A 23,382-nucleotide genomic window follows, 5' to 3' on the forward strand; every position below is an offset into this window, starting at 1 on the left:
CCCAGTTACTGAATGTCAGTCTCCAGGTTTGCTTCAGAATATGTATGACAATGACCACAAGCCAGCATGCCGAAACTTACTGAGACTTTATCAGACAATATAACAAAACAGTGCTGTTTAAAGAGACTTCCCCGATGTTGATGACGCTCTTTTTTTTCCTGAAGTGAGTGAAACAAAGTGAAAGGTCCTCTTCTGTGACAGAGCAATCCCTCTCTTTTCATGCCCTTTCTAGATGTGACATTCTGGCAACGGCTGACCAGGCACACGTTTCTGTGTGCCTGGTCACAGCCATCGCTTCTCTGTTGTTTTTTAGTTTTCTTCTCCTGTTGTGTAGCTGAGGAACCTTGAAGAGTGCTTTGTGCTAAAGTGCTGAGCGAAGAACATTTGTTACTTATGTGTTTTTTAAAGAGGCTGGATATTTTGTTAAGAGGCTGTTAGGTAACGTGAACACTTAAGCAGCACAGAGTCATTTGCATATATAGTACCATAAACGTTTAAACATGAAAATCTGTTATTTTTGGTGAGCTTGAAACTCTGCGGTGGGGGGACCACACCATCAACAACACCATTCATAGAGATGATTCCTCATTCATAAATACCAGGCAATCAATCAACCGTGTTCAGAATAAAAATGATGTCACTTCATCCTAGTACTCAGCTATTGTACTTAGAAATACAATGTTGATATTATTTTACTTCACCTGATTATACAAATCTTTAGAAGCTTTTTATACTTACATGTTGACAACTTGTGTGTAAAAAGGTAATCTAAAGAGTACTTTTTTCTCTTCTTTTTGTGGACTTGCTACTCCTATTCAAGTAACACAGAACAGACAGAACAGAGTACTGGGGGGGGGGGGGGGGGGGGGTTCCTGGGTGCTGTGGGCACAGTGCCAACCCAGCCCAGCCCAGAGCAGGGTGCTGCCACTGCACTCTGCTTAAAGCCAGTGTGAATTATGAGGCTGTTTGCATTCTGTCTAAAGTGCTATTGGCAAGCAATTCATCCCGATCCCCCCTCCCTCCTCTCCTCTCCTCTCCTCTCCTCTCCTCTCCTGGTCCCACCAGCGTAAATCCTCCGGAGCTTTTTTTTTTCTTTCTTTTTTCCCCTGGTGGCAGAGGTTGGAATTTATGGTTATTATTATTATTATTTACTTAGCGGTGCAGAGGGGGGACATCAGTGACACTAATATTATAGCCTCTGCTCCAATAGAGTGGTGTCATTATCTGTGTGTGTGTGTGTGTGTGTGTGTGTGTGTGTGTGTGTGTGTGTGTGTGTGTGTGTGTGTGTGTGTGTGTGTGTGTGTGTGTGTGTGTGTGTGTGTGTGTGTGTGTGTGTGTGTGTGTGTGTGTGTGTGTGTGTGTGCGTGCGTGCGTGCGTGCGTGCGTGCGTGCGTGCGTGCGTGCGTGCGTGCGTGCGTGCGTGCGTGCGTGCGTGCGTGCGTGCGTGCGTGCGTGCGTGCGTGCGTGCGTGCGTGCGTGCGTGCGTGCGTGCGTGCGTGCGTGCGTGCGTGCGTGCGTGCGTGCGTGCGTGCGCGTGTGTACATGATGTCTTAGAAGTTAGAATTTTACAGTTTGTGCCGGCAGCCCGGGATCCGGCACCTTTGCTGACACATCATCAACATCATCAGCTTATTTCACATAAAACATACATTCATACATAACATAACAGTAGCCTACAACACAAAAACGTATAGCCTGTCCAATACTATATACCAGGGGTCTTCTACAGGGGGTCCAGGACCCCCAGCATTACAACAGGGGGTCCTCCAAATCTTTGAGTGATAGAAACCTTTTTTTCTCCTTTTTTATATTAACCACTTGAACCCTAAATAACCTCCATATTCTGAGAACTTAAGCCAAAAATAGAAGATCTACAATGCGAGGCGTTGTGAGCTTGTAGATCAGCTATTTTCTGCATAGAGCTTTGTTGTAGAGGGGAAAAAGAGAAGACTAAGTACAGAGTGAAAGGTCAAGTTTTTAAGTGTTAAAATTCAAGTGTTCAAGTGTTAAATATCTGAAAACACACATTGACATGAATCCAAAATACACTGATGATTGTGCTGTCAAACAATGAAACTATATGGAATCTATGAACAGGTTGTGGGGGTCCCTGCTTCATCTCTCTCTCAACTAAGGGGTCCCTGCTTCATCTCTCTCTCAACTAAGGGGTCCCTGCTTCATCTCTCTCTCTCAACTAAGGGGTCCCTGCTTCATCTCTCTCTCAACTAAGGGGTCCCTGCTTCATCTCTCTCTCTCAACTAAGGGGTCCCTGCTTCATCTCTCTCTCTCAACTAAGGGGTCCCTGCCTCATCTCTCTCTCTCAACTAAGGGGTCCCTGCTTCATCTCTCTCAACTAAGGGGTCCTTGACCTGAAAACGTTGAAGACCCCTGGTATATACTATATGGATAGCTCCATAGTACACATTCAACATAATTGATGTCAAGTGGGATAATACAGTATAGCACTTTGTTTTCTCTCTTTTCTTTTACATCACTTCTTGTGTGAACAAATACAATTTAAATCTTTTCTTAAAACTCACATTGTTACTTTCATAAATCAAAGAAAATAGGTAATGAGTTCCATGCCACCATTTCTCTGTAATGAACTGTTCTTTGTTTAACATTTTTACTACATGACGGTAACAGGAACCAACCCTCTGTTGAATGTCTAGTCAGTGAAATAGTGATGAGTATCTGAGAACAATGTTAGATTATTAAAAATGACAAATTAAGCACTGCCGGGAAATGATTCCAGTCTGGAGGAGCTTTGAAAGAAAACACATGTTTACCAATGGATTCCAATTTCCACGCCACGTTAAAGACTCACTTCCTCCTCCTGGGTGCATTTCCTCATAGTGGGGCCTCATGTGAGGTATCCGAGTTAACTGAACTTTATGTTGCTTTTTCCAGCTCGCTGTAGAAGGGTGTCTGTTACATAGGGTTAGTCGAGGTCATGTATCTGTTACATAGGGTTAGTCGAGGTCATGTATCTGTTACATAGGGTTAGTCGAGGTCATGTGTCTGTTACATAGGGTTAGTCGAGGTCATGTATCTGTTATAGGGTTAGTCAAGGTCACAGGTAAAGCAACGATAGATAAACCATTCTATTTATCTTATCAATTATCCACAATTGACTATTTAATCATTCTTAACCCAGAGTAAGCAAGGTAAACCTGAGGTAATCCAAGGTAAACCAAGAACCTATAATCAGTCTAAACAGTAGAATATTAATAATATGTACATACCAAATATAGGATGCCAGGCCAGCCAGGGTCCTTGTTTTGTTATATTTCTGTGTGAAGTAGGGGTGGGCGATATGGTGATAAATGTGGTTGAGACGATACGATATGCCTTTTCAGAGATATCCTATATATTGTGATACAATGAGGGAGCCTTATCAAAGATCCTCTTGAATTGTTAACACATCTGGTGCCAACCCCGAGTTTGTATTGGTACCACCCCTGTGCCAACCCCGAGTTTCCCGAGTTTGGGCCGTTTTTGAAAAAAAAAGAAAAAAAAAAAAAAAATCAAAACATTTTTTTTGGACCTCCAGAAATGTATTAGGCATGATCACGATCGCGAAATTGCATGTTTAACCCCCATACCAACCCATTCTTTTAAACATGGCAGCCATGTTTGTTTACATCTGAAGAAAACATAATGGCTGCTAAATCATGAATGCCTGAACGGATTTCCAAGCGGATTTTTTGTTTGAAAGCTGTGAACAGTGTGCACACACGTGGTACATCATCTAGGCATGGGTGTGCACGATCCGTGCACTATAAATTACATGGAGGTCTATGGAGACCATGGCATCGCGGGACATTGAAGAGAAAAAAATCATTGCAACATAAGTGTTAATACAGAGATTCATTGCAGAATCCATTAAAACCAGCAGTCTAAATGGTCTGTTACTCCTTTTTATTTTGGTTTGTGTTACATGGTTGGTGGTTTTACTGTTGGGTAACCTGGAAAAACAACCATAAAAACCAACATGCTTTGGAAAATATTGTGATATTTTCCATATTGCTCACCGCTAGTTTGAAGCAGAGATAGATCAACCATTCTGTCCTTGTTTTTCTATTCTCTTACAGTTCTGTGTGGAGCTGAACCAGCCCACCCTGGCCAGCGTCCGCAGGTGGAAGACCCCCCGGGGTGTGTGGAAGAGCGTGGTGTCTGAGAAACCCACCGCACTCTGCAGCAAGGTACAGTAAACACTACAGTATACTATACTGCCTCCCCCTGGCCAGCCTGATGGAGGGGAAAGGAACTAATTGGAATAACGTGTTCCTTCCACACGCTATGTCCAAACCGGGGAAGCCCCCACCTGTGTCAGGTGATAAGAAGCGGCTTGCTCACTCCTCATGCAGTGAAAGCAGCATGAGCTCAGTTCGGGGCTCTCCCCAGGTTGGCAGAGGGAGAGCAGAGCCCAGGATTACAGCTTAGGCAATTGGCACTGGGTGAAAAATGGGTTACAGTACTCCTCTTCTATTCACCTCTCCTTAATTACATTTAAGCACCAGACAAAATCTATCAAAAGTAGTGGATCTCCAAGCTCAAAACACAACGCTTTTGAGCTTGGAGATCCACTACTTTTGATTGATTTTGTGTGACGCTGTAGTGTGAAGTAGGGCAGGCATTTACAAAAAGAAAACACACAAAAAAGCACAAGGACACTGAAAGGACCTTTCAGATTGTGCAGGCAACCCCTGAGGACACTGCCTGCCATCCACGCCTCCCATGGGGAAAGTAAAAGGCTTTTCTTAACTGCTGATGCCTTTGTTTTATACTCTGGCTTTTCAAGAAAACGTGTAACTTTTTCGCCTTCAATCGCATGTCCAGAATGGTCACATTTTAGCAGGCGGGATGCAGTGTATTGATTTTTAGCAGTAGTGTTGATTTTGATAGCAATATGATTTCAGTCATGGTCTTTTGAATAAATCCTTTTTTTCTTCATGAAGATTAGGAGGACATACTGTACTATACAGGATTATGCAAAAAAAGAATTATTACTAATATACTATTTTCGGCTGTTGTAACTCCTATAGGATCTTTTGGATGTTTACAAGACCCATGGTATTAAGAGTGGCTGACGTGACTCCATTTCCCATGATGCTCTGTGTTTTCAGGGAAGCAGCTACTGTGGCTTCCTGTGGGACAGTTCCTGTGGTCTTGACCTGAAGGACACCGCCATCCTGGAGAGCTCTGTCGTCAACGGCAACGGCAATAACACCTACCCTCGACCATACCTGGCCCGCTTCCTAGTGAGTACTTTTACAAAAAAGTATTTATGTCATATTGTTTATGTCCCAAATACGTTTTTCAAAAGGTTTGAGGCTAAATTACCACTCCTAAAGAGAGCCTCTCTCATTTTTGAATAGCTCTCAGAGCATTTTCAGCTGCAGTACCACCTTTGGCCTGAACTGCGCCCCCCCCCCCCCCCCCTCCCCCCCCAAAAAAAAAAAGTTTTTTTTTTTTTCTTCATAAACGGCCGTCGGCGTCAGCGACGGCAGCAAATCTGGACAGCCTGTTTTGAGAACTCGTGGGATGCTTTTAACCTCCGCCTTCCCAAAACCAGAGAAAGACACAATGGTCAGAAATGGGACTTTGTGAGGATAGAAGGTGCTAGTGGGACCCCAAAAAAAGATTTTAAAATAGGAAAAGTGAAATTTCATGGTGTATCACCTTTAACTCCACCACTGTACTTATGTAGGCTACACATCTGACTGAGGTACTGGTACTTTTACCTCCAGTAAGTCAATACTTTATACTTCTGCCCCTCTACTATACATCTTGGGGCGTAAAGGGCAGTAGGAAATACAATGGAACTTATTCTCAAACTTTTCTTTGCTCTTACACCACACCAGTGTCAGTCTACTTTATGTGGATCATGCAGACGTTTTGCACCTAATGCCATGTACGACGCACACACCTTTTATATCATATCCTGTATATCTTAATAAGATGTAGATATTTAGTTTCTGTTAGATCTCCTTTCCCCCCTTGCCCCCCCCTTAATTCTTCCCTTTCTTTCTTCCATGGAAAAGAAAGATATGATGGGAACAAAGCACAAAACTAAAATCACACACTTCTTTACCTCTGTAAACCTGTGTATGATGTGACAATAAAGCTGATATCATGTGTCTTACAGTAGGTGCAAATCTGCTCCTCTTTCATTTCTCATCTGTACCATATCTCAATGTCTAAGACCCCAGAACAGAGTTATGAGCACATGGAGATCTTTGTCTTTTGGATAATGGAGCACAAATATACTTTTCAGAATTAGCACTAGTAAGACGCCTATAAGGGGCGACAAAAGGGCGAGGACGCACCATGTCTTGGTCGTCTGGCCAGTGATGTATATCGGACCAGTTACCCATATATGGAGACCCCTCATACCCATATATTGAGATCCATGTACTGTATATGGAGATATGCTGTGAGAGCCCAAACATGCTTACTCAGTTATTTGTTATGTCATACAATCCCTTGATCCCTGTCTGTGGAACCAGCCACACAGATATGGGCTGTCTTCCTCCATATATGGGCATTTCCATATGAAGTCCTGTTAGATTTGGGCTTAATATTGATGACATCAGGGTTCTCCATAAATGGGCATAAAAGTGTTTCGCATACTAAACTTTTAACTAACTGCATAAAAGCTTTTTATGAGTGAGTTTTTCAGCTCTGCCAGACTGACATGGATGTTAGTAGGATTTAGAAGGTGCTTTCTGAATCTGCCTCAGCTCTTAAATGGTTTAACTATTGAAAAATATCAGATATGCAAGCTCGCAGATCTGATATTTTTGAAAAATCGTGATTTTATTTGCAAGTCTTTGAATATATCTTTTTAAAAGCGAACATTTGTAACTCGAATCTCTGCTTCTGGGGGGTCCCTGGAACAACATATTTTGAGATGGGGGTCCGCGGCCAAATACATGTAATTTTGGGGGTCCTTGAAATGAAAAGGTTTGAGAACCACTGATTTAGAAGACATTAGAATCGGGTCAAAAATATTCAAAGACTTGAATAACAGATCTACAAGCTCGCAGCAAGGCACTCTGAGCCGCGCTGTGAGCTTGGATATCTGCTATTTTTTGATAGTTAAGGCATAAAATAATGGTTAAAGTGGTTCAAATCTAAATTCATGAGAGTCCTGACATGGATGTTGTTGTGTGTTTAGATGGGATCATCAGAGCTGACATTGGTCAACGTCCACATGCCGGCCCCGCCTCCCGCCCCACCAGGAGACAAGACCCCCGTGTCCTCTGACCAATCAGGGAAGACCCCCGTCTGCTCTGACCAATCAGGGAAGGCCCCTGTCTCCTCCGACCAATCGGCATCTCAGCAGCGCCTCTCGCCCTGCATCCAGGAAACACTCAGAGGTTGGTCCGCTTCACTGATTTGATTGGTCAGATTCACCTCTTCTAAGACCTATTTGATTCATTGTCGTGCAAAAGTAGCTGATCTACAAGCCCGCAAAGTGACATGTTGCTTTGCTTTTGCAACATTGTTGCAGGTCTGCTATCTTCACTTTAAAGTTAAACATCTCAGATTCTTTTCCCAGTTGTGTTTTTGAAGCGGTGGAAACCGCTTCCAATGAATGGCTTTGTGTGTATCACGCCCATATATGGTCATTTCAGTCCAGAATGAACAGGTTTTTTCAAAAACAGAATGTCCGTTACCTCCAATGAATCTGTGTACTACGCCCATATATGGTCATTTCAGTCCAGAATGAACAGGTTTTTTCAAAAACACAATGTCCGTTACCTTATGTCCATATATGGTCACTCCAGGCCAGAATGAACAGGTTTTTCCTGTCCCGTACGTGTAAAATATCAGTCCAGAATGAATAGGCTTTTTCAAATATGCAATAGGTCTCACTTATTGCATAGGTCTCACCTATTGCATTGGATTGGTGAAGCTTCACATGACAATTCAACCCTATAGGTAATAGCTAAATAATTATTAACTTTGCTATAGTCAGCATGGAGAGGAACATGTACAATTTGATCGTCTCATCAAATGACTTGGTTTCATGTGCTATTGGAGGTTTTATCTGTCCACCGCTTCACTTCGAACCGAGGTTCGTCTTGTTTGATAAATTATAAGTGTTGCAGCCTGAATAAGACTGTGTGCATCTCCTGAACTGTACTGTGTTCGGGGGAATTCTGCCCGCACCCAACCCTACCTGACCCGACGCGACGTTTTCGTGCCGGGTCGGGCTTAAACGTTATGCTAATTAGTAGGGCGGGGCCAGTTAGGGCCCAAAGAAGTCTAGTTTTTTTTTTTTTTTTGATTTTTTGATTATTATTATTTTTTTGGACCCCATTAAATCTAGTAAACATGATTTCAATCGCGATTTTGTATGTTCCACCCCCCATACAACCCCATCTTTCATACAGGGCAGCCATCTTTGCTTACATAACATGTAATAAAACATAATGGCTATTTTCTCAAGAATGCCTGAACGGATTTCCAATCTGATTTTTTTGTTTGAAAGCTGTGAACAGCCTGCACAAACATGGTGCATGATCTGTGCATGGGCGTGCATGATCTGTGCACTATAAATTACATGGAAGTCTATGGAGATGTATGGCAATATGAGCCAAAAAGCTCATATTTAATTGGCAGGGAGCGAGTTAATAATATTATTATAATAATATTTTTCAAATAAAAACATCTGGGAGTGGTGTTAGCTGGAGTATTGGTTGAGCTTCACATGACAGTTAACTTGCTGCAGAATATATTCACGTTGGCAACCACACTTGCAATTTCCAATTGCATCTTTCTAGTTAATAATAACACCGTGTACCTTGCTGTGTTCAGGCCAGAAGGACCTGGTGGTCCTGGGGGATTTCGGGCTTCCTCCTCACAGCTGTGAGCTGGACGTCCTCAGGAAGGAGAAGCTGAGTGCCCTGCTGCCCCCCACCCTCCACACCAACATCAGCACCCGCTGCCCGCAGGGCACCCTGAGCCTGGACAACATCTGGCTCAGCCGCAGCCTCAAGAAGACTTACACAGGTACTTTATTAATGATATTAATAACATGTAAACCAGCCTCAAGAAGACTTACACAGGTATTTATTAATGATATTAATAACATGTAAACCAGCCTCAAGAAGACTTACACAGGTATGATAGGGGGAGGGAGGGAGAGAGAGAGAGACAGACAGACAGACAGACAGACAGACAGACAGACAGACAGACAGACAGACAGACAGACAGACAGACAGACAGACAGACAGACAGACAGAGGTCTTCTTTATGGATAAAAAAACATGTAAATCACATGCATACATTAGAGCAGTGGTTCTCAACCTCTGGGCCGGGACCCATTATTTTGGGGGGGTCCCCAAACGATTAACTCAATGTGCAACATTGTTTTCTCACTCAACAGTAAACAAACCACCATAAAGATTAAGTGTAAAGAGGGGTTATGCACATTTCTAAAGTGATTAAAGTTTTTAAGGACTTTTTAATACTTCTAAAATGACAAATTAAACATTGGCCAAATTGTCAATTATCAGAGGCAGAAATTGTGAACCCGAGGTGTTGTGAGCGTGTAGACTGCTATTTTCACAATAGAACTGTGTTAAACAAAATGTAACACCTCAACTCTTAGTGCTCGTCAGCAAGGGGGGTCCCCAGTTAAAACATGATTATTTTGGGGGTCGCGGCCTAAAAGGTTGAGAACCACTTGATTAGAGAGGAGAGAGCGAGAGAGAGAGAGAGAGAGAGAGAGAGAGAGAGAGAGAGAGAGAGAGAGAGAGAGAGAGAGAGAGATTTGCCTTGGAACAGTGGCTACAGTCTGCTTCACACAAATACCAGGGCAGGACTCCAAATATTGATTATTTTTCCATACGAGATTATTCTGTCAAAGATAATTTGTTTCGATTTTTTCATATAATGAATTAAATTGATTAAATGGATGAACTGTTTGCACTCCTATCAACAACATGGTGAAAACATGACAAACCTTTGACACCATGTCAGTCAGTCAGTCAATCGATTCACACGAAAAAGGAGACATTTAACAGTTTGACGTTGACAACAACACGGCACAAACAAATACAAACGTCAAGAATTGAAATGCAAAAGTTCTAGTCTATAGTTTATAGTTTACAGTCTAGGCATTTAGCAGACCCTTTTAATCCAAAGCGACTTACAATAAGCAGATAATACATCACTTTAATAAGCAAGATAATATGTCAGAACATCAACAACAAAATAACAAATGCATAGATGCAACAAATGCAACAAAAACATAGACCACACACCTAAAAAAATGTATGCACATTGCTCTACTGAAGGAAGAAGGGGGAAAAAAAACATATTTTCGGTCGAATTAATCTAAAAAGAAAACCAAAAACCCTTGCCCCTGTGTGTGTACGGACCTTCATTTACGCTTTGTTTCCCTCTAAATAAAAGTCGACTCAGCTCAGGCTGGCATTTCGCCTACTAAAATCTCATTCCTGGCAACGCTACTGCATCAGTTGTCATGTCACAGCTGTGAGGACACATCACTGTACATGTATTAGCTTGTTTTGATTGTATTGTTCCACTTTGGCTCTGGCAATGTTAACATAGGTTTACAGTAAAGCCAATTGAACTGAATTGAACTGTACTGAACTGAGTGTTGTGTTGTTGATTGACAGGTCACTGCACAGTGGTGAGGGAGGGTCTGACCAACCCCTGGATCCCAGACAACTGGTCCTGGGGGGGCGTGGCCTCCGACCACTGCCCCGTGGTGGCCGAGTTCTTCACCGGGGACCCCCTGGCCCCCCACACCGGGCCTAAAGCCACCAAGGACCCCCTGGCCCCCCACACGGGTCCTAAAGCCACCAAGGACCCCCTGGCCCCACACATGGGTTCTAAGGCTGCCAAGGTCCCCCTGGCCCCCCACACAGGTCCTAAGGCTACCAAGGACCCCCTGGCTCCCCACACCGGGCCTAAAGCCGCGGACTCCCACCATACCGGTCCCAAAGCCGGGGACCACCACCACCACCACAACGGGAACCCGCACCACACCGGGGACCCCCACCACACCGGGGACCCCCACCTAAAAGAGCTGAGCAGGAACGGGGTGGCGGTGGTGGACAGGGGGCACGTCATGCACAAACACGAGCGGTGATGGCGCCTGGATGACCTTTTTGAAAAGGAAAAAAAATAATAATAATAAAAACTAAAGAAAACAAACACTGGAAGCATTAGCGCCCCCTCCTGGTCTAACGTTGGACAAAAAAACTCGGGTCTCAAGTGGTTGAATCGGTCGATACTGCGATCTGTCGCTCGACCCCTAGCTGACCCCAGATCAGATCTTGTTCTGCAGGAGAGCGCTAGCGTCAAACTACGGAGTAGAAACTTAAGGGTCCGCACTACGCCCTGGGGACAGGAAGTGGACCCCGCCCCCCTCTTCAGGGATGATGATGATTGGACCATGTGATGTGTCATGTGACACATATTGTCTCAAGGGCGACCTTTCGTTTGCCATCGGGTCTGAGCTGTGTGTATCTGTTCTGCATCTAGCTTAGAGAGAAACCAAAACATTTTTAACTCAAATCTTTGCCTCTGGGGGTCCCTGGAACAACATATTTTGAGATGGGGGTCCGCGGCCAAATACATATCATTTGGGGGGTCCTTGACATGAAAACGTTAGGACCACTGATAGCAACATTTTTTCTTTTTTTTTTTTTAGAAAACTGTTAGGATTTAGATGACATTTATAGAATCGTCCTCAAACTGTCATGTCAAGGACCCCCAAAATGATATGTATTTGTTCGTGGACCCCCATCTCCAAATATTTTGTTCCAGGGACCCCCAGAAGCAAAGATTTGAGTAAGAAATGTTTATTTTAAATGTGGGTCTTGCCCTAAGCTAGATGCAGAATTGATACACTGCTCAGACCAATTGGGAAACCCGCACACTCGTCTAAATAATGACTTCAAATCCTCCTCTCCTCTCCTCTCCTCTCCTCTCCTCTCCTCTCCTCTCCTCTGCTGTGGATGAAAACCATTTCCTGTTGAATGTGAAAAAAAAGTGCCAAGATTGCCTTTTTTTGTTGGGGTGTCGTTTCCTTTTATTAATGTAAAATATTTCAGAACTATAGAGCAGAGTAAATTAAGATATATATACAGTATATATATACAGTATATATATATATATATATATATATATATATATATATATATATATATATATATATATATATATATATATATATATATATAATACTGTCCTCTCTGTCATAGACAAAGTGTGCCAAACATTTCTATATATGTATACAAAATAAAACTTTATGACAATGATAATGTTTCATCTGTGTGTGTGTGTGTGTGTGTGTGTGTGTGTGTGTGTGTGTGTGTGTGTGTGTGTGTGTGTGTGTGTGTGTGTGTGTGTGTGTGTGTGTGTGTGTGTGTGTGACTGATAATGTTTCATCTGTGTGTGTGTGTGTGTGTGCGCTGTGTTTTTTCCTCCATTTACCATTTATGTTGTCCTCTGTCCTAGTCCAGTGGTTCTCAACTTTTTCAGGCCAAAATAATCATATTTTACCTGCCCCCCCCCCCACCCTGACGAGCACTAAGACTTCAGGAATTACATGTTGTATAAGATTGTGTTTCAGATTTTCACAGATTTCATAGATGACTTCATAATCTTGTTTGACAGCACAATCATCCGTGTATATATATATATATATATATATATATATATATATAACATTTTCAGACATTTAAGGCTGATATAGTAGGCTACAGGGTGGGGGGATGAGCTATCATCGTGGTGTAGTTTTCTAGCTATCACCTAAAAAGGTGGAGAGCTATAACTACACCTGGAGTGATAGGATCATGCATACTCCAGGTGAAGTGATAGCTCTTCACCTTTTAGGTGATAAGCTGTCACCTGTTGTGTTAGCTAGAAAACTACACAGTGATGAAAGCTCATAACTCATCTTGTAAGGAGTAGTTCACCCCCAAAATGACTTTTTTTCTATTGATTACTCACACAATGGAGACTTGGAGTTCAATAATATATTTTTGTATTTGTCGCATTCCTAAGACAAAAATGTGATTTATAGTAAATGTACCCCCATTGATTCTGGATGGGGACCCGAATGCATTGGAATCAATGGAATTAAATGTATTGTAATCAAATTATTGTTGTAGGAGGAATACGACAAAAACTAAAAGAACAGGATATCCATGAATTCAAGTCTCCATGGTGTGAGTAATCGATAGAAGAAAACTACTTCTTTCTGTGGAGGAGGCGGGGCAACAGCATGTACAGTAGTCTATAAAAGAAACAAAGTAGAAACAGACAGCAACCATTTTGATCCACACACACAATAAGTGAACTGAACATCTGGACAACATATTGGATTATAAAATAAACCAGGAGAACCAAAACATGATTAAAGTAAGTGTTGTTGTTTTAATATCGCTACTAAAACCACTTGGTTTTACACAGAAACAGTTTCTAGTCTAGCTACTTATGGTTATACTAGGCTACTAATATAATACCACTCCCTGTCTAGTCTGCCTGTCTTTAGGCCACTTGTTCTTCAATTATGGTTATGTCAACAACAAAATATGTCTAGACAGAGCAGAACATTTAAGAGCAGAGCATTCTGAATATGATTAAGTCTATTATTTAACAAAATAAGTGACATGTAGATTTGGTATAATTATGACGGTTTAAAACCCGCGTCAGTTTCACCTTTCTAAACGGCTGAAACCTGCTTGGTTTCCATTGTGAGTTAACAGTGTGATCCGTTCTAGAGCCCGCCTACTGTATCCTGTCGTTTGCACTCACACATCATGTATACATGCAGTGTTTCCGTTCCAGACCGGATCTGCAACATGCAAAGTGACTTTATCCCCGCCTCTAAACTACTTCACCAGTTTAATGTAAACCTCGTGATTTAGGGCCAAATTAGAGGAAGCTGATCATGTGAAAGAGAAGCAGTGGGGTGTGGTTTGCTTTGAGTATTTAATGTTTGTCAATGTAGTGTAAGCTATTTTACAATGAACAGTTTTAGGCTACAATCAAAATAATCTGTCAAAAGAAGAAGAAAAAAATAAACTATTTGAATAAAGCAACTGCTGAACGGACATCTCAAAGCTGCAGTCCATAACTTAGTTTAGTGAATAAAACATTATTTTAACCATGGTAGAGTATGTTAATTAATAGTATTATTAACATGATATTCCAAAGTCTACCTCAGACAGAGCAGCTGTTAGTTCTGTTGTTGCAACAGCTGTGTCTCTGTGGTCTAGAAGGACCCCTGCTGGTTGACAAGAGCTACTGCATGCATCTGCATCTACTGTAGTCTCAGCATTATGTTGGTGATATTGCTGCCTCATAGCAGGTTCACAGTTAATATTTAAATGTAATCATCCTATGTCAATGGCATAACGATAATACAGAATGAGATTTAAAAAAAATTACACTGTTCCAGAAACATGTTGTCTGCAACTATTAATGAATGATTTGTATTTTTTATTTTACTAACTGTGTGTGCGTTTACGTGTGCAGTACTGGGCAAATGGCTAGGATAAAGGATGCTGATGGTTAATGCCATGCATCTCTAGCATGTTGTGTTTTCTGATGTATTTTATTGACTGTAACCTTGACAGGTTTAATAAAGAGCAACATGGAGCGCAAGAAGGAGGAAGTTGACAAACATCACATCCACAGAGTCTCCAACATTCAGGTGTGTGTCTATGATGAAAAGCATTAATTTCTAAATATGAAAGTCCTACCTTAATAGTACTTATTCGGAGTCGACCTGTTGTAACCCCACCATCGTATAGCTGCTGCTGTCGCTGATTTATGACCCTGGCCTGGATAAGAAGCACTGATCTGCGAGTTCTAAACAAGTCAGATCGTGATGCAAAGCAGACTTCAGTGGGTTTGTAGATTAAATGGTGTTTTGGTGCGCAACACCAGCCTGCTATTAAGTATATCAGCAGCCTGCTGCCAGCATCGCTGACCACGGCTCTCACTCACTCTGCTCTGCCTCGTCTGCTGCCAGTGGTGCGCTCGTGCGGTCACATAGTAAATAAGCGAGTGAAACGCCAGTCAGCGCCATGTTCTTTATCTTTATTAAATACTGAACCCGAGGCTCGGCCCGACCCGACTAATTAGCATACATTTTGAGCCCGGCTCGGCCCGAATACGTCGGGTCGGGTCGGGTAGGGTCGGGCTCGGGCAGAGTTTGAGAACTCTAGGGGGAAGGGGAAAGTACAATGCATTGTCAATGGAAGGTTGTTTGTTTTTTTGTCGTTGCCGTGTCTCTTGCTCAACCGAAGGCTGTCTTTTGGCCAAGAGACACGGCAACGACACAAAACCAAACAACCTTCCATTGACAATGCATTGGACCTCCCCCTCATTCTCAGACGATACGGAGAAGATGTTTCACGCATATGAGTGAGTCTGGCCTTACTCTTTCAACAACACCACCAGGTATGATTATTGTTGTGGTAACTGAAGTGCAGTTACCCAATGTGGCCACAAGGTGGCATCTCAGTGCAGCATCATGTAGCAACAAACAGACAGTTATTGTAGAAGAGTCATATTTATCATCATTAGTAGTCATAACAGAGCAGTAGTACATGTATTTGTTTTGACTGAACATACAATATTTACTGTATAGGCCTACAAAAGGTTTTGCTGTATATGGCAGTTCTAAAACATTGGTTCTCAAAGTGAGGTCCGGGGACACCCAGGGGTCCTTGGGGGGGTTCCAGGGGGTCCCCAGGAAAAGTAGTTAACATAGCATCACAATCATTTGCATGTTGGCTTTTCAAAAATAGCAGATCTACAAGCTCACAGCTTGTACATGTTTGAAAGTATTTGGTATAAAATGCAATAAGGTCCACTGGCACTGCACTGAGTGTGATTGGTTTTGGTGTAGCACACCTGACACACAACGCCGACGTCATTACCTGGAGCCATTGAATTATTGAGACAGAAGGTCGCATTATACCCTGAAAAACCTTGTAGCTTGTCTGACTGTCTTTTTGCCTGTCTTCTGTACAGAAAGTGATGTCAGTGACAGCGTGATGTCAGTGAGTCACAGTGATGTGGTACAGAATGACTCATATGGGCATAAAAAGGATGTCACGTGACCTCACTTCCTGTACTGACAGTCAGAAAAGCTACGAGATTTCTCAGGGTATAAAAGTCCATATATGGTCATTCCCAGAAAAAGAAAAAAAACTTGTTGTCCAATGTCCATACATGGAGATTTCTGATGTCATAAATTCCAGGTCGAAAATGAGAATGTAAGGGTACCATATATGGCCCATATATGGAGATCCACAGGCATCAAACCAAGGCCCTAACTTAAGTTTTTTTTTATGCCCATCTCCATGTATGGGCATAACATATATTGTATGTATATGGATATACATACAATCACAACAAGAGGACAGGTAATGACGTGGTTTCAGCTCAACAAGAGGACAGGTAATGACGTGGTTTCATCACAACAAGAGGACAGGTAATGACGTGGTTTCATCACAACAAGAGGACAGGTAATGACGTTTCAGCACAACAAGAGGACAGGTAATGACGTGGTTTCATCACAACAAGAGGACAGGTAATGACATGGTTTCAGCACAACAAGAGGACAGGTAATGACATGGTTTCATCACAACAAGAGGACAGGTAATGACGTGGTTTCAGCACAACAAGAGGACAGGTAATGACATGGTTTCATCACAACAAGAGGACAGGTAATGACGTGGTTTCAGCACAACAAGAGGACAGGTAATGACGCCGGCGTTGTGTGTCAGGTGTGCTACACCAAAACAAATCCCACTCAGTGCAGGGCCTCCTGTGGACCTTTTATTATTGCATTTTCATGAAACTATGAATTCATTTGAAAATATATATTTCCCCATACAAAAGTATATATTTATAATAATCACAAAGAACATAAGAAAAATAACATATTTTGAACACCTGTAAAACATTAAAATAATGGGGTAGGGTACTGCTGGCCAATCCTTTCTCTTTTGTCACTTTTCTCAAGCTCTCACTAACATGCCACTGAGAGCAGACACACACAAACACACACACACACAACACACACACACACACACACACACACACACACACACACACACACACACACACACACACACACACACACACACACACACACACACACAGGGAGCAGGGCTGCTGTTAACGTTCAACCGGTTTCCAGATCATATCCACATCACAACTTAGTTGATCTGTAGTTGAATGCTCAGTGACTCCTCCCACTGTACCTGTAGACACTCTTATAGTGTTACTGTTAAACACAGTCAGCCATTTTGACACAACACCACAACTCAACACTATGGACTCCATTTGAACACAACACCACAACTCAACACTATGGACTCCATTTGAACACAACACCACAACTCAACACTATGGACTCCATTTGAACACAACACCACAACTCAACACTATGGACTCCATTTGAACACCTTGGATCAAAACCTAAAGATTAATAAGTAAGTGTGTTTAATCACTTTACTAGAACTAATGTCTCTCTAGTCTGGTATTAAATAGTTGATTGTAGGATGTTTATACAATGACTCAGTCATAAACATTGAACATGCTGTACAAACAATGATGTATCGCTTTTTAATCTCTATCTCTCTATCTCTCTCTCTCTCTCTCTCTCTCTTTTTCTGTGCGTCTGTCTGCCTGTTCAGTTGACAGGGCAGGCACAGATAGTGCGCGCTGTGTGTGTGTGTGTGTGTGTGTGTGTGTGTGTGTGTGTGTGTGTGTGTGTGTGTGTGTGCGTGTGCGTGTGCGCGTGCGTGCGTGTGCGCGCGTGCGTGCGTGCGTGTGTGCATGCGTGCGTGCGAGATTTGATCAGGTGGGGGGCGGGGCTGGCCGGCACATTGTTGTGTGTGTGTAAAACGTGCGCTGGTGGCCGTGAGAGAGAGAGTGAGAGAGAGAGATGAAAATGACTGTTCTTAAAACAAACAGTGTAAAACCTGTTCAGAGTCAGAATTCTGCATCTTGTTAGAAAAACCCCCTCTAACGTTAGCGTTAGAAGGATTGATTGATTGATTGATTGATTGATTGATTGAATACTTTATTGTCCGTTTGCATAGGTAAAGGTACAGTTTAATGACAGTACAGTTCACTGGTACACGGTCAACTAAAAGGATAAGCTCAGGAAAGCACATGGCTTATTGATCCTTTGTTTAAATCATATAACATTGAATGACAGACAGAACACAGTACTATGCTGAAAAAAAAAGAAAAACACAATGCAAAAAAATAAATGTTATTTACAATAGAAAGGTCAGGGGAGGTAAATATAATAAATGGTATTTACAACCCAGTAAGAGGAGGTAAGGTTAGGCTAAGAACGTTAGAAATCCCTCTAACGTGTCATGATGTCAGAGGGAGTTTTCAATCCTCATGGAGGAGAAAACAACCTAAAATATGCTGGCACAGACATGCTCAAGTGGGCCACACAAAATAAATGTGCGTCTAACATTTCTCTACAAAAAAGTAGAAAGTTGCTGCATGTGAGGTTATACGTTTAGTAGGATGCAGCATTGACTTAGTGCAGTCAAACTGTAGCCTGCTTCCAGACCAGAGACCCCGCCCACTCTCAGAGTGGACTCTTTCTCTGGTCTGGAGCTTAGTGGGTCTAACGAATATCCGAGCGCACTGATTTCACCAAGCTGTTTAATTTTGATTACAAGTTTCTGGTCGCAGTTCTGTGTGGAAGCAGTCACTGGCACAGACAGAGACACACACACAATCACACACACACTCCCCGACGGTGCGTCGCGTCCACCGTGCGTCTCGATCATCGTGTGTCGCGATCACTCACGCGAGGACACGCGCGGCGCGTGCACGCTCGCAAAAAAGTCCCCCGTAAATCGCTCAGAATGGAGCACAGTTTCAGACTAAAGCGTGAGCTGAGTCTGAAATCAGGCTAGTCAAACTGAACAGTCAAGCTGAACAGTCAAGCTGAACAGTGCAATGTTTAATGATTCAAATACTGCAAAGAAAACACGAGGCAGAGATGATAACAGCCAATGTTTTCATCCATGGCGCCACTGAATTGCGCAGTTACTTTACAGCACCTTACATTTGTCATATTACGCTTCGTAAATAGGTTATGCAACACATTGTGAGCTTGTTGATCTGCTATTTTTATCAAAGAGGTTTGGTGTAGATTGAAAAAGAAGTCGCCAAGTATAATATAATAAGAGTCTAGAAGGAGTAAGTGGTTCAACTGAAGTGATATTGATGAATTCATTATCAAACTATCCAGTGACACCCTGGACTGACATCAGGGCACCCTGGGGTGCCACGGCACCCACTTTGACAAACCAAGGTCAGTGGTTCTCAACTCAACATGAGGTCTGGGGACCACCAAGGGCCATTGAGGGGACTCCAGGGGGTCCCCAGACAATTGATAATTAAATGTGTCAGATGTTTTATTTTGGGGCTTTTATGCCTTTATTTCATATCAAATGGGGAGAGAGATGGAGAGTGAGTGTGTGCGTAATGAATGAGCAGTATGTGTGTCTCAACTCACACCTACTGCTGCAGTGCATGGCATCACAGTATTGTTCCAAGACTTTCTCATCAACATAGAAGAACTATTTGACCATTTAATGGAAGAGGGGAAAATTAACTAAAACATGATATTCTGTCATCCTCAAGGGGCATCGATGGTTCGTTTTAACTGAAAGGTTCCTGGTTCGATTCCCTGGACCGACCGGCAGAAAAGGTCACCACTCACCCCTACCAAACCTGAAGCACCAATAGTTCATGTAAGTGTATTTATATAATGTATTCTAACACAGCCATCTAATCCTCTCTTTAGTCTTTTCTTTCTTTCTTTCTTTCTTTCGTTCTTTCTTTCTTTCTTTCTTTCTTTCTTTCTTTCTTTCTTTCTTTCTTTCTTTCTTTCTTTCTAGCACATATAGGGTACGTATGATGTAAATCATATATGGGCAACTGGCGGAGCAAGAGATAAAAGAATGAGCGTTCATTCGGCGGCAAAAGAGATAAATTACTCTTTTTCTGTGGATTCTGGGTTAAAATGATAATGGCATAATATGTCCCTATAGGACGGGGGTTAAAATGATAATGGCATGTGTCCCTATAGGACTGGGGTTAAAATGACAATGGCATATGTCCCTATAGGACGGGGGTTAAATTGATAATGCATGTGTCCTTATAGGACGGGGCTTAAAATGATAATGCATGTGTCCCTATAGGACGGGGGTTAAAATGATAATGCATGTGTCCCTATAGGACGGGGGTTAAAATGATAATGCATGTGTCCCTATAGGACGGGGGTTAAAATGATAATAGCATGTGTCCCTATAGGACGGGGTTAAAATGATAATGGCATGTGTTCCTATAGGACTATAGGACGGGGGTTAAAATGATAATAGCATGTGTCCCTATAGGACTATAGGACGGGGGTTAAAATGATAATAGCATGTGTCCCTATAGGACGGGGGTTAAAATGATAATGGCATGTGTTCCTATAGGGGGGTTAAAATGATAATGGCATGTGTTCCTATAGGGGGGTTAAAATGATAATGGCATGTGTTCCTATAGGGGGGTTAAAATGATAATGGCATGTGTTCCTATAGGGGGGTTAAAATGATAATGGCATGTGTCCCTATAGGACGGGGGTTAAAATTATAATAGCATGTGTCCCTATAGGACGGGGGTTAAAATGATAATAGCATGTGTCCCTATAGGACGGGGTTAAAATGATAATGGCATGTGTCCCTATAGGACGGGGGTTAAAATGATAATAGCATATGTCCCTATAGGACGGGGTTAAAATGATAATAGCATGTGTCCCTATAGAGCATCGCAGCGGAAGTGGATGCCTGGGGTCACTTTCACTTTCACCATTCATTTTCGCCATAGACCTTTACATAAATATTTATAACAATTATGTTAAGCCTCGAACCAAGCCATCCAGGATGGAGGTTGATGGAATTTTGGATCATATTCCATATGGATAAACAGTTTTCCCCAATCATAATAAAATACTCCACACAATGAATGAGACCACACCGGAGAATATGCGTTTTTTGGTGAAGTTTAGTCAGAGTTCAAAGTAAGAGCAAAATCACCCATCGTAGCTCTCTGAGTACAAAGCATAATGATTCACAGATATATGGAGTTTACAGAATACATTAGTCACATTCTGATTGGACAATTAAACATAACATGGATGGGATGTTGTTGTGACTGAGTCTCGTGGACTCAGAAGCCAAGGCTGTAGAATGTTTTGGCGTTTTTATTATCCCGTGTCCTGTACACTTTGACATTTCGCTGGTCAATCTTTCTGTCCCTGGAGTGGGGCAGATTCTCGTCTCGTGCATTAGTTATCAGATCAAAACATCATGGCATTGACTTTTAACACTGAGAATGATATCTATACCATGTTAAACAACAATAACATATTTTACTATCAATTCCCTCCTGAGATAGCATTTGAAGTGTTAAATGTCAAGGCAGCATAAACAACAAGGGAAGAAAACATGGGTTAAACTTTTTTTAAGGTATTTGAAACAGAACATAATAATTGAACAATTTAAGTCAAAACATTTCGATAGCTTTAAGTTTTTTAAAGAGGAGAGTCAAAAGAACTGTATATTTTGGAATCATTAGGGGGAGTGCGTCAAAGGGCAGTCTGAGATTAAACCAAGGATATTTTCTCAAATAAGGCCTGTTTAATTTGGGGCCTGTTTAAGTTTAGATAACATGAGTTCGAATATTTTTATGAGAGAGAGGAGAAAATCACACGTTCCTTAAAATATATTGATAGGAAAAGGAAACCTTTGATCCATCAATAACAAACATTGTCCTGTCGCACCATGACAAACTTTATCACTAAATTTAGAATCTTTCCAAAGTTTCTTCGCAGCCTCACTCTGGATTTGGTGGGGTGCACTTACAAAGGGTGCATTTAATGAAAGAGAAGGATATATCTTTTTTCTTTTGAAGTTTAGATTTATTTGGTGAAGTCATCACCTGAGATTGACGAATGTAGAATTTTGAAAATTTGATTAGTGTGGTGGAGCGTCATGGTCCATTCCCTTGCTTGACCTATGACCTTCGCGATATGTCCCAGCCAGGGTGGACCTTTTTTGACTCCACAACAGTAAGGTATAGGACCTCTGTCCTCATCACTTCAGTAAGGTTTTATACACTTAATATGACAGTATTTAACATTTCCAGGACGAGGCTATGAGATCTTATCAAAAGAAGAGAGTTGCATTTTGGGACAAGACAACTGTAAATATTAACAAAAATGATATAGGAACTCAGGTGACTTGAATCCTCGTACTCACGAAAAATGATCCTTCCTCACAGATCATGGGAAGAGATATGGACCGTCTATCAAATAGATAAGTCTGAAAAATAGAATAAACATCAGAATTACATGGAAGTTAAGACCATTGTGTGTATTTATGTATAGAAAGGTTTGATTTGTTTTAGATATACATCACCACGGGACACCATTTGTGTCAAATTGTATTAAGTTTGTTCTGTTAGGGGTAAACAGATTTAAACATGGTTAAGCAAAATGAAATATATATATGTTACAGTATGTTCAAGAAACCAGGAAAAGTTGTCCAGGAGCACTCGTTTTGACGTTCACCACACACTAATCACCACCAGATGGCGACGTCAGCCACTGGATAAGAGAGTTACGTCACGCTTTGAACTCGCCGCAGACCGGAAGTGTTTACTCTTTATTTACTAGCCTAGCCTAGCCTAGCCTAGCCTAGCCTAGCCTAGCCTAGCCTAGCCTAGCCTAGCCTAGCCATTAGCTCCATTGTAGTCACTTGGACAGGGCGTTTAACGTGCGCTTGCCCAGGCCTTACGGCCTGGGCATAAATATAACGATTGCATTCACCACGGCTTCGTAACTCGCGCGGCGCTCCGCCGGCCGCGCGGCCCTGGCCCGCTCTTCGCGGCCACTCGCGCCTGCGGCGCTCGGGGGCGAAGAGCAGGACCAAGGTCCGCTGGCCTTCGAGGCCGCTTGGGGCTTCGTGGACCCAGGGGGGCCTCGTAACTCGTTTGGGCTTCGTGGATACAGGGGGCTTCGGTAGCCGCTCGCAGTGTCGTGGACAATAGAGCGGCGCACCGCCTGGAATACGTTGTTGTGGCGACCGCTTGCTCCGCCCCGTGCCGCATCACGAGTGCTCCGCGTCTCGAATGTGCTGGTTCTCTTATATCCGGTGACATATATATTCTGGAATAAAATGAGATGAAAACCTAATGAAATATGTAAATATGAAATCAGAAAATGGAATATGAATTCAGAAAATGAAAATATGAAAGAAATAAAATTAAATGAAAAAATATTAA

At 42.3% G+C, this 23,382-nt stretch overlaps 2 protein-coding genes across 7 annotated transcripts in view; both read left to right on the plus strand.

Annotated features, from left to right (window-relative positions):
• The window catches only part of eepd1 (endonuclease/exonuclease/phosphatase family domain containing 1), an 80,484-nt gene extending 68,356 nt beyond the window's left edge, over nt 1–12,128 (plus strand). For both annotated transcript variants that reach the window (XM_080735028.1, XM_080735029.1), the window contains exons 5-9: nt 4,095–4,205; nt 5,130–5,264; nt 7,184–7,385; nt 8,830–9,024; nt 10,659–12,128. In XM_080735028.1, the coding sequence (XP_080591154.1) occupies nt 4,095–4,205; nt 5,130–5,264; nt 7,184–7,385; nt 8,830–9,024; nt 10,659–11,134 (1,119 nt within the window). In that variant the 3' untranslated portion in view covers nt 11,135–12,128. The remainder of the gene's footprint in view (nt 1–4,094; nt 4,206–5,129; nt 5,265–7,183; nt 7,386–8,829; nt 9,025–10,658) is intronic.
• A 1,196-nt stretch (nt 12,129–13,324) lies between these two features.
• The window catches only part of LOC308293352 (NACHT, LRR and PYD domains-containing protein 12-like), a 93,165-nt gene continuing 83,107 nt past the window's right edge, over nt 13,325–23,382 (plus strand). For all 5 annotated transcript variants that reach the window (XM_080735821.1, XM_080735824.1, XM_080735823.1 and 2 more), the window contains exons 1-3: nt 13,325–13,413; nt 14,634–14,710; nt 19,696–19,805. The gene's annotated coding sequence lies outside the window, so the exon portion shown is untranslated. The remainder of the gene's footprint in view (nt 13,414–14,633; nt 14,711–19,695; nt 19,806–23,382) is intronic.

This window comes from Nannobrachium achirus, assembly GCF_963921795.1.
Source record: "Nannobrachium achirus genome assembly, chromosome: 10".
Taxonomy (NCBI): domain Eukaryota; kingdom Metazoa; phylum Chordata; class Actinopteri; order Myctophiformes; family Myctophidae; genus Nannobrachium; species Nannobrachium achirus.